The following is a 15,102-nucleotide window of genomic DNA, read 5'->3' on the forward strand; positions in this document are numbered from 1 at the left end:
TCCAAGTTTAAAGAGCCAGAGCACGGACTGAACTTTTCATCACACTATATATGCTGCTGATGCTGAACAATAGCGCTTTTTGGTCAGTCATATTAGTACTACTACTGTTGAACATTCTTGTTGTAGTACACAAAACATTAGAACTGTATATCAAAGTCGCTCGATAAGAGTGCTGTTTTTATTTTTGGCGTAAATTCAGCTTACATATATAAGATATCCCTCCCCCTCTATCATTATGCTCTCAATATTTTTTCTGCCTATTGTGTGGCCTGCCCTGCCCTGACCAGCCTGCCCTGACCAGCCTACCCTGCCCTGCACTGGCCTACCCTGCCCTGCACGGCTGGCCTCCCTGCCCTGCACTGGCTGGAATACCCTGCCCTGCACTGGCTGGAATACCCTGCCCTGCACTGGCTGGAATACCCTGCCCTGCACTGGCTGGAATACCCTGCTCTGCACTGACTGACTTATCCTGCTCTGCACTGGCTGACCTACCCTGCACGGCTGGCCTCCCTGCCCTGCACTGGCTGGAATACCCTGCTCTGCACTGGCTGACCTACCCTTCTCTGCACTGGCTGGCCTACCCTGCACGGCTGGCCTCCCTGCCCTGCACGGCTGGCCTCCCTGCCCTGCACTGGCTGGCCTACCCTGTGCCGCACTGGCTGGAATACCCTGCTCTGCACTGGCTGGCCTACCCCGCACTGGCCTACCCTGCCCTGCACTGGCTGGCTGACCCTTACCTTAAGCCCTTAACTTAGCCACTAAAACCCATTAAGTGAACCCCCTTCCTCAACTTCTAAAACCCCTAAAGTTAACCTCCTACCCTGCTGTGGAGTGGCTGCAGCAGAGGGGCCCTAATGTGTGCATGAACGAACATGCAAACCCTATCAAAAGCTTAGCAAACAGTGGGTTGGTGTATTGAACTAAAAACATTTGGTCCACCCCATGTTTGGCTAATCATGTCTTACCCTAGTGCCTGTGTTGCCCACTGCTAGTAGCAGCTCATCGTGTTGGGGCAACCCCCATAAACCCCTCCTTACTATTATGACTAACAAATATATCTTCATCATAATGATGACCTTCACCACACCCTTTTATTCACCTGATTGATTAGTACGAGGAATTGAGCCTTCACCGAACTGTGCCTGTGCCCTTCTTACTTTACCATATAAGCTTATGATGATGCGTCATGTGACCTAGATGAGTCCCCACTTTTACCCACCTCCAATGACATGCAACACACAAAAAGGTGACTTCCTGGACCCTCATCTTTTCCCCTCTTTGATAAAAAATAAATAAATAAAAAAGCCAAACTCTTGACTTTGAAAATACTTTGAAGTTCTCCTCCACCTATCTCTTCTGCGCATGCCACCACATATTAATCTTTATTATTATTATCATCCTCATAGTGCTCTACCTCAATAGTAATATAGATGTAGCAAACATTATTACCTGCATTAATGCATGAATTAAAGAACATGTTCCTTACAGTATGTCTTTAGCCATTGTTTTTAATTGTCCTAACCTTTTCCTCCATGCACATTTCACTAACGATGTATGAGACTTTGGGGAAGATGAATCAAGCGCTGGTATGAGTTATCGCACCCGTTCCAGCATTAACTTCCATTAATTTGAATGGAAGCTTCCACCAGAACGGGTGCGATAACCCATACCAGCAGTTGATACATGTGCCCCTTTGACTCTTCCCTCATAGGCAGTTCTGCTGGTGACCTTGCACACCTAGAGGATGAGACCTGTGCAATCTACTCCTCAGTAGAGTTCTCTTCCCTCTCACACACAGTATCACACGTGCTTAGTTTGGAATGGATGCCTACTCTCTCTAAGCCACTTTATTAAGTGCAGTAACTTTGACTTCTTTTCTCACAACCTGTTCCACCCTGAAGGACGATGATGTTATTTGAAAAATTATTTTGGCCAAACCTCCTGTTAAGTTCTATTTTTATACTAGGTTACTATTTTGAAATTGGCAATTAGTGCTTTCTCTGGGGTCCCACTCATTAACAGCCTTTTCCTGCTGCCACCACCCACCTTAATATCATCCCTAATTTGCCAATATAACTATACATAATTTACAGAGTGATCTCTTATGTATATATAGTACTAGTAACACTCCGAATGCACAAACATGTATAATGGCTTCCAGTGATCTTCTTGGTTCGGTTCAAGTTGGCCGTAATGTCCTTTACAATCTTGCAAGATCCAGAGCCTGCCTATCTGCAGTCTCCTTTGAATGCATAGAAGGATACTGGCTATGATCTCAAGTCCTCAGGGGGTCCGCCTCTCTGTGCCAAGGGTACTGAACCCTACACTGGGTGGGCCTTCCCATGTGCAGCTTCAGAGGTCTGGAACCGGCTACCGCCAGCGCTCAGGTGTATATCTACTTTACCACTGTTCCGGGCTCGGTGCAAGACTTACCTCCTCCTTCTGGCTTTTCCAGTCTAACAAAACATTTGCATATCAAAAAAAGAAATGATGATGATCTGTCCACACTCCCTCCTTAAATAAAAAGTATATGGTGGGTAGACCTTATTTATAGCCTTTTTAAACAACTTTAGAGACTCTTGAAGACAAACTTAGTTGAAATTAATAGAAAATGTAATGATCATTGACTTTTTTTTAGTGTTAAGCAAACTTTTTGCGAACTTTTGTATCAATGCAAAGCATTTTTATGATTTGAAAAGGGTGATCCAGATGTAGCAGGTATTATTGTACTTGCTGGCATGTGCAATAATTCGATAGCCCTTCCCTTTTTTTATGCACAGATTATATAGACACAATAGTGTCTGCCCCGCTGGAGTGTTGTGTCCTGCTGTATCTGTATTTACTGTATGCAAAGATAAAGCGTGCAAAAGTTTGCACATCTCTAATCAGACTATATCACTCCAGCCCAATAAACGCAAATCCATCCTCTTTTTATTATTCTCAGCCATGCATTAAAGTCTCTGGTACAGAAAGTCCTGCCTTCCCATCTTTATTTACTGACAATACCTCAGAAATAGAGACTGAGGATGCTACCTGCTTATCACATCTTACATGTCCCCTGTACTATCTTAACTTCATCCCTAGCCTTATCATTAGTCCCTAGGTGGACAATTATGTTTACCTCTTCCTCCTGTCTTGTTGCTTTAACAATTCCCAGAAAGAGTATCCGATTCCTCTGAGTTGTACAGTAGTAGCTATGGGTAGGCACCTTAACTTGCTCTTTCCCTCACTTTCAGCTCCTAAATCTAAACTTTTTTGCAAACACCCAAAGAGAAGTTGCCTACTCTTCTCGGATCCCATCTTCCTGACTGTGTTTCCTATTATTTCCAGAAACCCCCACCTCCTCCTCCACTGCTGTAGGTGCTTCTATGGTGCCGTTCTGCTAGTGCAGCATGCTGTAGGCGTTATGCAGTGGCACCAATTGCATAATGTGCCTGCGATCTATAACCCGCACACTACCAGAGCCCACAGTAGTAGCCTCTGACTGTGGTGGCCTCTCAGGTGGTGCCTATATGGGGTAAGAGGATACAGATGTCAAAGCTATTTCAGCCTGCAGCCCAGTGTAGCAATCTCTTCCTGCAACAGAGGTACCTGAGTGTTCAGAATGTCGTGCGGAAAACTAATGGCTTACATCAAAACTGTAGAGCACCATACATTGTAGCACATGTACATTAAATCCCTTTGACTGCTGTATTCAAACTCCTGCCTGTAAATTATTTTTAATATAGAAACATCTGTTCTAATTCGAAACACAATTCTCCTTATTAAACACGTCAAGGAAATATATACTTTTTCTGTCACACAGTTGTTGTTTTTTTTTTAGCTTTGTTGCAATATGTAAATTTATATGCTTGTAAAGTTTTTCTTCTCAAAATGAAGTATAAACATGCTTATTCAATAAACTGTTATATGAGAACTGATAGTTACAATTTCACATATTTTCGCCATGTATACTTAATGATGGGCAAGGTAATGCAAAAAGCTAACCTGGAGTATAGTAGATGAGAACAATAGTTACAAAAACAACATCAGTACACGTTAGACACTAGAAGAAGAGGACTGTACATTTTCTAGAGCTCTCTACACATTCAATTTAATATAACTTTCCAATATCACAAAGGTCTAGAACCCTAAAAGTTGGTTTAGCTGGATTAAAAATGCAGATGTAACATATCATAATTAATAGTGGCATGTTTAGGTTCAAATGAAATGATTTACGAAGTATAGTATTTTGTAGATATTTTAATCATGGTTTCATTTTTTACAACGCGTGAATGAATGAGTGTGTGTGTATAGGGGGGGGGGGGGGGGTAACTGTAGGCTACAGTACAGTACATTCCAAAAATAATGTAACCCACACCACATCTTATCATATCCTATCCCTGCAAAGGAATCTAGTAATAAACAGTGGGATACAATAGAGATACGGCTAATTAACACAAGGAGAGTAAGACTCACCATTCACTTTGTTGTAATGGTGACCTTTACCAACAATTCTAGGATAAACTTTCAACAATTAGTTGTAATACATTTTATTAGGCATTAGATTCAACATACTGTATTTAAGCTGTTATTCGTTCATTTTTCTAGTACTAAACCGTTAAGAATGAGTTCCCTAATCCTCAATATTGAGAAGAAACTTTATCACACAGATTATTTTTTCACACAAATAGATAATTTTGCATATATTATCGCTGAATACTACAAAAAAACGGCACCATGTTATAGGACCGGTCCTCTCCCTACCTGTCATGCCTACTACCGTACTAACGTTCAATGTCTAGGCCCCATAGTGTCATGCATTGTTTCATTGAATAACGATAAACTAATATAACTTAATCCATAATATTAGAGGGTGTACTAAGAGCTTAGATTCATTCATTCAGAGTTGTTTGTTTGCAATAATATTCATAGAATTTATATGCTACATTTTTTTTAAAAATAGTATGAAAATAATAGCCCCCATAATCTGACCTTCTAGTGCTGAACATCTTGCTAGATGATTTCTTTCACATTCACAACTGATCTTCTCAGGCTGGTGTAGTGGACCTGGAAAAAAATGGATGTACAAATAAAATAATATCATATAAACTAGATAAAGAAATCCTTATTAGATCTCAATTTGTCATATATAATGGTTACTTTTATATAATAAGCAGTCAAGACAAGAATAGCTTGTTGTCTAAAAAAGAATACTATTTTCATTTGCACGGAAGCTTCATATGCATCTAACTAACGCCTACTCAATACGATGCTGTCATTGTTGCATTTTATCAAGTGAATTCAAGTTAGCACATTGCTCCATACTGTATGTGCAGTAATAGTGTAGTGGTCAATGCCAAACCAACAATGCCAAAGAACCCCATGTACTGTAATGTCAGCACATGCAAGAAAAAGCAAAGATGTACTGTAAATTAAACTAAAGTAAAACACATTACAGTACACTACATGAATATGATGCCTGCAGTACTTCACTGTGATTTTTCGTGTCTTGCTTTGCATACTGTATAAATACTGTAGCACAGTTTTTGCACTGGAATGCACTAATTGGAAATACATTATTCTGCATGCCCAGTTTTAAAGGGCAAAAGATAACCTGTAAAGCTCAGATATTAAAACAGACAATTGTAAGCTAATAAAATAGGCAAAGAAGGTTGGGAAGCCATAATAAAATAGGCAAACCTCATCCCAGAGCTGCGCTTTTGTTTTTTGTTTTTTTAACATTATCTACGTGTGTTAGAAGTGGAACAGACAAAGACCCAACATATGCAGATTTATTTTTTATTTTTTTAAACAGGCTAAAACTAAACTAATAGAAATGATATCGGTATTAACTGTTTAAATAGGAAAAGTGCCAGGAATAAAATAGATATAATGCAGAGCATAGGGCAGTAAAAACAAAACAAAACAAAAACCACCCTTGGGGTATTTCAATATAACTTCTCCTCCTGCATTCAATAAACACCAATTCAAGTCTATTAAACAAGCCCCTAGATGTCAGATTCACATTTGTGCAGAGTACACTATTACAAATCATAGCACATATCAAACACAGAAAAAAGAATTCCACGTTTACCATCTAAAATGAAAAAGGAAATTCATTACAGATACATGTAGTATTTTTACTTTACAGACACACTAAATCAAAAACATTTTAGATGCCCAATCAATGCTTTCAAACACATTTGCAGAATGTTTAACTCCATTACAACGTATAGCCGTTGCTGTTTGGATTGAATGTTACAAACAAGTTCACTCAAAGAAAATGATCAAAAATACAAACTAATCTACAATATAATCAATGCAAGCAGGTTTATATTCACCACAAGGGACCATGTAATTTTATCCTAAGCATCAACAGCCAAAAATGCATAGCCTAAAGCAAATGAAGGCTAATGCCAATTCAGTACGCTACTACTGGCAGAAAGAATATGAGTGGGGTTTCAATTTTTTTATTTCAATTTTGAAATGCATCAGCAGTGCCTGAATTTATAGCACAAGCAATATAGGAAGCTACAATTCTACATATAAACTTACAAAAAAAAAGAAAGAACAGTGTTGTAATATAAGCTGCTTTGCTGGGATAATGTTAGAAAGAAGACTTAGAAGTTCAATTCTGTCTAAGATGGATCTCGTTAAATCCCAATCATCCAGTACATAATATTACTAGGAAATACAGAACACTTTTATAGTCTAAAAGGCAAGTCGCAATCACTTTGCGTATTCATTTTCTTGCAGATTGCCATCTCTCAACAGTATATATAGGGGAGTATGTCTTTCAATCACATATTATTACTACTTATATTTGGCATCTTTATTCTAAATTAGCCTTTTTTTTTTCCCTCTTCCTCCTCTTAGACCAAGAGGGGTCCCACCGAGAAGCAGGCACTGTTTCTTTGTTACCGGAAACCACAGCAGTACAGGATATACTGTACCGTATGCACTGGGGAATTTCCAGAGCAGAATGGAAGTGCTAGCACATCATTGTGAAATTATCCTCCATATACTGGCTGCCCAGCAGGGACACCATTTTATTATTAACAAATAAATCTTCACTATATTTTACTGTAACTGGGGGAGGGGGGGGGGGGGGGTTACATTTTGTAAGAAATCGGCAGTTCTGCTCTGCCTGATTCAGGTATCATTAAAAAAAACACATACAAGCAGAATGTTTATGAATAATAATAATAATAATAATAATAATAACAATTCTCCTGGCAAACGGGATTTGATTATAACTAGTTGGTTGATCAATACGTTTAAAATTACCATATTTCACCTATGACATTACACTGAAATATATATTTCTTTTTCAAGTACAGTACATCCAGGGTTGCCACCTTCTACTGAAGGCCAACCCGGAGAAAAATGTAAAAATATTTCTCTCTTACCTGAGGCGGCGTCCGCCGGCATCCTCCTGTATCACCACCTACAACTCCTATGAACATGGCTGCGCGGTGTCAAATGACACCGCATTGCCATGACAATGGGACACTACGTGACGTCATGGTGTTGCGCTGCGTCAAATTGCCATGGCAAAGTGACGCAGCGTAGCGTCCCGTTGTCACGGCAATGTGGCGTCACATGATGCCGAACAGCCATCTTCATAGGAGTTGCAGGGGGAGATGCAGGAGAAAGCCGGAGGATGCCGGAGACGCCGCCGCACCATGTTGCCACACGGAGATTAACAGGCTGAACCCATAGCCGGAGGTAAGTCCCAAAATCCATAGTCTCCGGGTCAAACCCAGAGTGGTGGCAACCCTGCGTACATCCGAGGAAGGCACTGTGTCTTTGTGATTTCTTCATGGTATGAAATGACCAAGGCAGGAATGTAACATTGTTTGTTCAAGATGACCAGCACAGCTTCTCATTTAGAAGTGGCACTGAAACTTATTTCCCACTAATACTGGAAATTATATTGAGATACAAATACTTGTAAAACATAACATATGAATAAAAGCTTCAAATTCTAAATTAGAATATCATCCAGAAATTGTTGACTGATCCACTAATTGCAAAAAATATCTGAATGAGATACTTTAACTCACAGTGCTATAGTGGATTCAAGGGAAAATCTTCTTACTGCATTTTTATGTGTACCTGTACTTTTGTGCATGGGCATTTTTTTGCATGTACATGTAGCCTAGTGCCTCAGGCTATACCTTTCTTTGGCCCTAACATTATAAGTCCTGATAAAAACAGGCAGTGTTGGGGCACAGAGGCCTAGCATGTGAGTTGCAGACTGGATAGGATACAATATTGCCATATCCAGGTGCAGGCCTAACGGCAGTTTGGAGTGTCATGCCTGGGAGGGTACTGACTGGATCACATGCAAGTGGTGTGATGCCTGTCAGTACCTGGACCTGCCCTGTTATGGGGCAGGGTTACAAACCCCTCCCCAAGTATAAAGGTTGGCACTCCACTAAATTGTGTAGGTTTGTTTCCCTCCCTCTGTGGAGTGGGAGCGATTCCACCTTGCCCCATTAGGGGGTAAGGGGTTTAAAAATGGGCTCCTTGGGGCCTCAAGCCCCTGAGGACTGAACAAAGGAAGAGGAGAAGTTGGAGTATGATGTGACTGCTTCAATAAACACCAGCTGTACCATCACCCTATGATCTGGAGGCGCTGCACTATGAGACCTGATGCTGAGAACCTGCTCTGTTGATACTCCCTAATACCATTTGCGGAGCACTCAGTCTGCTGTGTGCCTACAGGTATGCACCATCACACCGGTAACAAGAGGCACTTATCTAGGAAGAACAGATCTCCATTGGGGGGTGCGGGGGTAGGGGGGGAGGGGGTTATAAGGGTGCTACATACAGATGTAGCATGATTTTCTGTTTTCTGTTCCTGTGACTGTGCAAAACAAAGTGGGATTCCCTAGTAATTCTCGGACAGCTGCCAAATTGTGTTTTACTGCTGCCGTAGTATTTTGCAGTAACCAGTGCTGGTGTCTTTAACCTAAATTCAATGCACCCTATTCCGAGGCTATTGCTACAGCAATGCTCATTTTGTACTGTTCTGTGTAATGTAACCCACCCCTTATTCCCGTAGACTTTCAATGCTAGAAAACTTCAGATAACAGACACCGTCAGTCTTTATCAATTATGACATTTATTAAAGTAAATTAGAGAAACATGTACTTTAGATGTACTGTATGCAGGATTTATGAAAATATGTTTTGCTTTATATAATAACCGAAATGACAAAGACTTGGGAAAAATAATACAATCTTCCACCAACATGCCCTGGCTGTCACTTGTACAGTTTCACCTGCAAGATAATTACTGTGCTTCTTTGTCAGAACACCGCTGTGCATGTGTGCTCTATGTATACAGTATGGAACTAATATACATTCCATTCAATTACTGCACATGTACACTCTACACCTACTGGCCGGAGTGCCTATTGCATGAGTTTCATCGAATTAAGCTAAACAATAGGCAAGGACGTGTTTTAAAAAAAACTACTTGACAGCTCAAACAAGCTACAGGCATAAAACAAGAGACAGGTGGAAGTCAGACTAAGGGCAGGTAAGGGTAGTAGCAATACAAAATAAAGGCAAAGACTACACAGAAACCGAAGACTAATATAGGACAGGCAGAAACAGAGGAAAGGTGCAGGACAAAGACAGAGAGAAGGTCTCATGGCAGCACTCTGTGCGGAGCAGCAGTCCCAGTGGACAATCGGGATCTGCAGACTATGTACGGGCTTAAAGGACGTCAGGGATTTCCCTGACATTATTGTGGTCAAGTGTCAAACGTAGGACTCTAATTTTACTGCATCAGCATACTTACAATGGTATACAATCTGCATTACGAAGCTGCATTAAACATGCACTAGTACATTCTGAAACGAACTATAACCACAAAAAAATTAACAAAAAATATTATAACAAAGCACATGTACTGTACAAGAAGGGATTCACAATCATGAGGATCCAGCAGTGGCTGCGGCAAGATGATATCCAGATGACACTACACTGCATAAGGTATCATGCTTTATGGAAGATAAAGGTTTGTAGAATGGTCTGTAGTATGTCTGTGCACTCCTTTATCTTTATAATTTTTTCTTTTCACATTGATGAGGTCAGCATGGAAAAGGATGAACAGTCTAAGGCCGAGACCATAGCAGGGGAGGCCACGCTGAGTCATGCGGACGCTCCGCGCTGAGCCCTGCATCCTCAATGAGGATGTCTTTAAGGGGGCTCACGCGAGCGTCCGCAGGCGTGCTGAGGCACTGGATTTTTCAGCCGACAGCCAAGCTGTTTTTAGAGCACTGTCGGCTGAAAACATCCAATCAGAGCGGAGCAGCGTCAACGTCACGGCGCCGTGATGTCGGCGCCGTGACGCTGATGTCGGTGCGTCGCGGGCGATTGGCCCAGCGACTTCACTGCCCCGCCTCCCTCAGTCTCCCCCCGCCTCCCGATCGCGCCCGCTGGCTCGCCTGCATGGGCATGAAATCGCACAGATTTCAGCAGCCGAGCCTCAGCGTCAGCGTGCTTCAGCCCTGCTACCCCCTCTATGGCCCCAGCCTAAAACAGAGGTTAGTAATATTCTGCATCACAAGCATGATATTCCAGAGTCTGAATGCAGCATCAGACTAATGATATGCAACTTGGGCTGGACGTGTGAGCTACAGTGCTCTGTACAGTTTGTTTCTGCCCATGCCAAGGGATTTGCACGAACATTATGCCACATTCCTGTTCTAGTCACTTTTTTATTGTTATTGCAGAGAGTATGATAAAAGTTGATTAAAAGAGTTGACTAAGCATGTGCATGGATTGAGAGTGGAGAACCGTTTGAGGATGTCATATTTTCTGATGAAACATCTGTCACTCTGGAACAATTTTCCACTATAGCAATCAGGGAAAAAATGTTTTAATCCCTGAAACCTCAATCTAAACAGGCTTTATGTGTGGTGGGAAATCTCTAGACTTGGACAAGGACCTATAGTTATATTTGAAGGTAAGCCACATCTGTTTCAGTGTTGAGAACAGTAATTGTATCTTAGTGTGACCCTGCCCCTTTTCCCATCAACTACAACACATTATGTCATGTTTATTGTATCTGTAGGTATCATGGATAAAGATTACTTCTAGGAGGTCATTACAGCTCAGGTGGCAGCACCTTACATTTCTGAATACTTCACATCATGTCATCTGTTCTTTCAAGACAAGGAACAAAAACACATTGCATCTGCAACATTCATTAAGGACAGTGGAATCAACTGGGTCAAGTTTCTTTTCTTAAGGATCTCGCATGGGGTCAGTACTCTGAACAATGGCCAGGGCTGGGAACAACTGACTAGTATTGACTACTGATGAGGCTATCATGGAACAAGTAAGCCCATTTTTGCTCTCACTGTTCACCCCCCCTTGTTAGCAGCTTCTGCCTGTCAGTTTCTTATTTTCAGCTGCATGTAGTTTCCACACACACACACACCGTGCCTGGGTGATGTACCAATATGTTGCCCTTTCTGCCTCTGAGCATGTAACCAGTGAGTTGCTACAGCCAACCTCTGAGATTCTTCTCAGAATGGGCTATTCTGCCCTCCCCTCTGTCTTTGATGACAGTAGTTTGTCTCATCTCACTTCTAGTGTGACCCTTGCTCCTCACTTCCTTTTTCACCCTGGAGACAGTGAGTACAGCACCCATCTCTGTTACTCTCCCATGGCAAGGCCATCTCTTTCTACCTGTTTCTAACTACAAATCACAACTACACACCATCCACAAGAGCCTGTATTTACTGCTGCTTTTCCAATAAAGTGAAGGAAATGTTATAGGACTTGGAGTGATTTGGAAAGGGGGCTGAGTTAATGCTATTTGGGGCTATTCACACATCACACGTGACCCTGGCTTCAGAATAGAGGCTTTAATAGATTATTCAGATTGGCGCGTTGGGGGGGGAGGGGGGGGGGGCAGAGCTGACGGAAACAGGCTACTACAATGCAGTGTACTGCAAGAATGTTTTGAAACCTTTTGCTTACAAATTGTTACATGATTATTACACAGAGAACTATTAAAACCGGGCTCAGGCAGAGAGCCAGGGTTGTTCCCATACTTTATGCGGCTGCAGTGCCGGGTAAGTGAGAGGGAAAAGACTGAGGTCAGTATTCCTACCTACTGAAAACTGTAGAAGTGCATGATTAAAGAACAGAACATACATTTTGTGTCTGTGCAAATGCAGTTATTTAAAGCTACTTATCTGTAATTCAAGATATGTTCAACTTGGCCAACAAAACAATCATTTAGAATTGCCAAGTTTTGTTTGCTTAATGCTACAGTCATGGCTCAGAGCTCTTAAGCACAATGCAATAGGTAAGGGGAGTGGGGTGAGGGGTGGGTGAGACTACTAATATTGTAACAGCATGTTTTTGATATTTTTTTTCTAACAGCGAAAGATCACTTGAATAACTGCACAGTATCCAAAAGGATTGGTAAGGAAACTGATGCAAAGATTCCACTATTGTCCTTGAAAGTATCTGAAAACCGGTACACTTTCCAGTACAGACATTAATCAAAAGAGTGCAAACATGAAAGGAAGCCAATGTCACTATTACTGAAATAACTGCTGATGTTGGGAGCTTCATTACTTCAACTGTGGAACCAGAGACTGGAACACTGAAAATGGTTTTCTATTGTATGCATACAAAGAACGAAAAGCAAAAAGGACCTGCTGGAATGAGGGTTTTGTAATGTAATGGTTAGTGGAAAGGAAGGGTGGGGGCGAGTGGGCTCTGGTTATGTTGTAGTTAAGTTATGCATGTTTGTTTTGTTGTAATAGTGTTGTACGTTTGTTGACTATGCCATAAATTATTTTTTAATACTTATTTTCTTCATTAAACAAAATATATATAAAAATGCAGGGCTAGTGGAGAGGGGGGTTAGCGGAGTGTAGGATTGGATAACTATAGCTGAAAGAGGCTTATTAAGGTGTTTTTCGGGACTACTGCTACAGTACTAATACATAGTAGGTTACAAACACTAATGAATGTGTAGTGGAAATTCTAGTAAACGCCACTCATTTTTATGAAAAAAAAACATCCCCCCACAAAAATATACTGAAAAAACAAACACAGTCCCCCTTCCTCCTCACCACCCATAACCACACCCCAACACCCTCACCCCCACACAAAAACACACCCCCTTCACCTCCCACAACCCCCCACCCTCCACACACACACACACAACACGCTGAGCCCACATAACACACCTCCCCCCCACAAACATCAGGACTGGCTGGCTGGCCCTGTCTTCCTGTGATTTGACTGGCAGGCCCATTTCAGAACCTGTCGGGGAAAGGAGTAACTACATTAACTGTATATTAGAATCCATATAGCCGTTCAAACCAGAGATGATTGTGATGCATTGTTATATTGCATTCAGTTCTATTGTACTTTATAGTGAACACTATCCTACTAGTCCTACTTTTTTATTACAGCCTGCACATCCAGCGCAGTTGCACTTACTTGTCTTTTGGCATCTACAAATAGTAATACAGACAAATACTTGTCAACACCACCATCACAAAAAGATACACCTACTGTACTAAATGGCAACTGATACAGTTATTTGAAATGTACATCTCAAATGCCCACACGGACATGATGGACCAACATGGTTGGCATTACATAGTACCTAAAATGTAAAAGTTCCATCCGTTAAATGGGACCTTACAAAAATGTGCACTGCACTACTCCGGACAAACAATATGGAAGCATAATTTTAATGCACAACTTTGTCATAACTCAACTGGACAATGGCTCTGGCACTAAACCTACTGAGGACATTTTCCAGCCAGAGGTGGCCAGCATGAAAGTCCAAGGCTGGTGATGGACCACAAGCATCTCCAGAGATCGCAGTGTGGCTGCAGCTGCTTCTGCCATGCTTTGTTTTTAGTTTTTGTGTGTAGCTGCAGACAGTGAATGTGCTGGTTTCAGTGGATTTAAATGGGCTAATTCTGTATATAGAATTCAATGACAATATGCTGTAGTTAGTTCTGTTTAGTGGTGAGGGGGGTGAGTGGGCTATGGTTATTTTGTAGTTAGGTTACACGTTACAGATGGAGTATAATTTACTTCAAATTTGTGACTCTTTGATAAAGTCCATTCCTGGATGAAACGCGTCAGAGTGTTCTTTTGCTGATATTCACTTTTTGATTTAATAAAGTTTTTTACTTTTTCAATGCGTTTGGCTGTTTGGAGGAGCTGTGACCGCCGCGTCACTTGTTTTTTCTTCCCCCTGTCGTCACATCCGGCTGGAGCACGCCGACACCACGAGCAGCTTGGAACCACGCTGTTTACCTATCAGCACTGCAGGCAGACCACATGAGTTCTCGTGAGTACTGACCAGCTAATTTTCACCGCAGGATACAGGGTGCAGGTGAGGCCAACGGTTACCGGATATATTGACTTACCTTTGGGCATTTCCTTGGACGTGCCTTTCTGTACTTCTACCGGTGTTTTATGCTTCCCAGCCCCCCACCCTGATTTAGTCCAAAGACGGATGAAGTTTCTTTAAGCCTTTATAGCAACATTTCATGAAGAAGTGGTGTCTTCCTCCCTGTTCTATGGACTGATATATTTACAGCCCTGGTAGTAGCCTCAGGTATATTTGGGGGTCATTCCCCATTTTTTCTTACAGCTGAACAGAGCCTGACCGTGGGCCCGATCACGACTTTCCCACACCCCAAAATTCAGTAGACTAATTTCCCATAAGGATTAACACAGCTGGGGTCCCTTTCTGACAGTGCCGAAGCCTCATGATAAATAGCTCAAAGCACGGTTGGAATAAGATAAAGTAATTCAAGATAAGATAGGAGCTAATAGATCTTTTAACAATTTGAAATTCTTTAAATTTGGAAAGAAGTCAGGAAACCTATTAGCCAATGCAACCAAAACCGGCCTTTACCCCTACTATTATATCAGCTATTAAAGATACATTTACCCCTACTATTATATCAGCCATTAAAGATACAGCGGGTAACAGATAGCAAAATAATTTGAGAACTTCTACAAGAAGCTACGAGGCCAGGCAGGAAAATCTAGAAAACAGGAATCCGTTCTGGAAACATCTAAAGCTGCCACAGATTGCGGAAACATA

The 15,102-nt window shown here is 41.6% G+C and overlaps 1 protein-coding gene and 1 long non-coding RNA gene across 3 annotated transcripts in view; one reads left to right on the forward strand and one right to left on the reverse strand.

Moving 5' to 3' along the window:
* Window positions 1–15,102, reverse strand: part of OXR1 (oxidation resistance 1) — a 629,370-nt gene that overhangs the window by 541,380 nt on the left and 72,888 nt on the right. For both annotated transcript variants that reach the window (XM_075582481.1, XM_075582482.1), the window contains exon 2: window positions 4,975–5,049. In XM_075582481.1, coding sequence (XP_075438596.1) covers window positions 4,975–4,991 — 17 coding nt within the window. In that variant the 5' untranslated portion in view covers window positions 4,992–5,049. The remainder of the gene's footprint in view (window positions 1–4,974; window positions 5,050–15,102) is intronic.
* On the forward strand, window positions 8,437–14,186 carry LOC142478487 (uncharacterized). The gene is made up of 3 exons (XR_012793226.1): window positions 8,437–8,712; window positions 11,074–11,340; window positions 12,396–14,186. It is a non-coding gene; the product is annotated as an uncharacterized LOC142478487 (long non-coding RNA).

The sequence above is a fragment of the Ascaphus truei genome, chromosome 2, assembly GCF_040206685.1.
Source record: "Ascaphus truei isolate aAscTru1 chromosome 2, aAscTru1.hap1, whole genome shotgun sequence".
NCBI classification, from domain to species: Eukaryota; Metazoa; Chordata; class Amphibia; order Anura; family Ascaphidae; genus Ascaphus; species Ascaphus truei.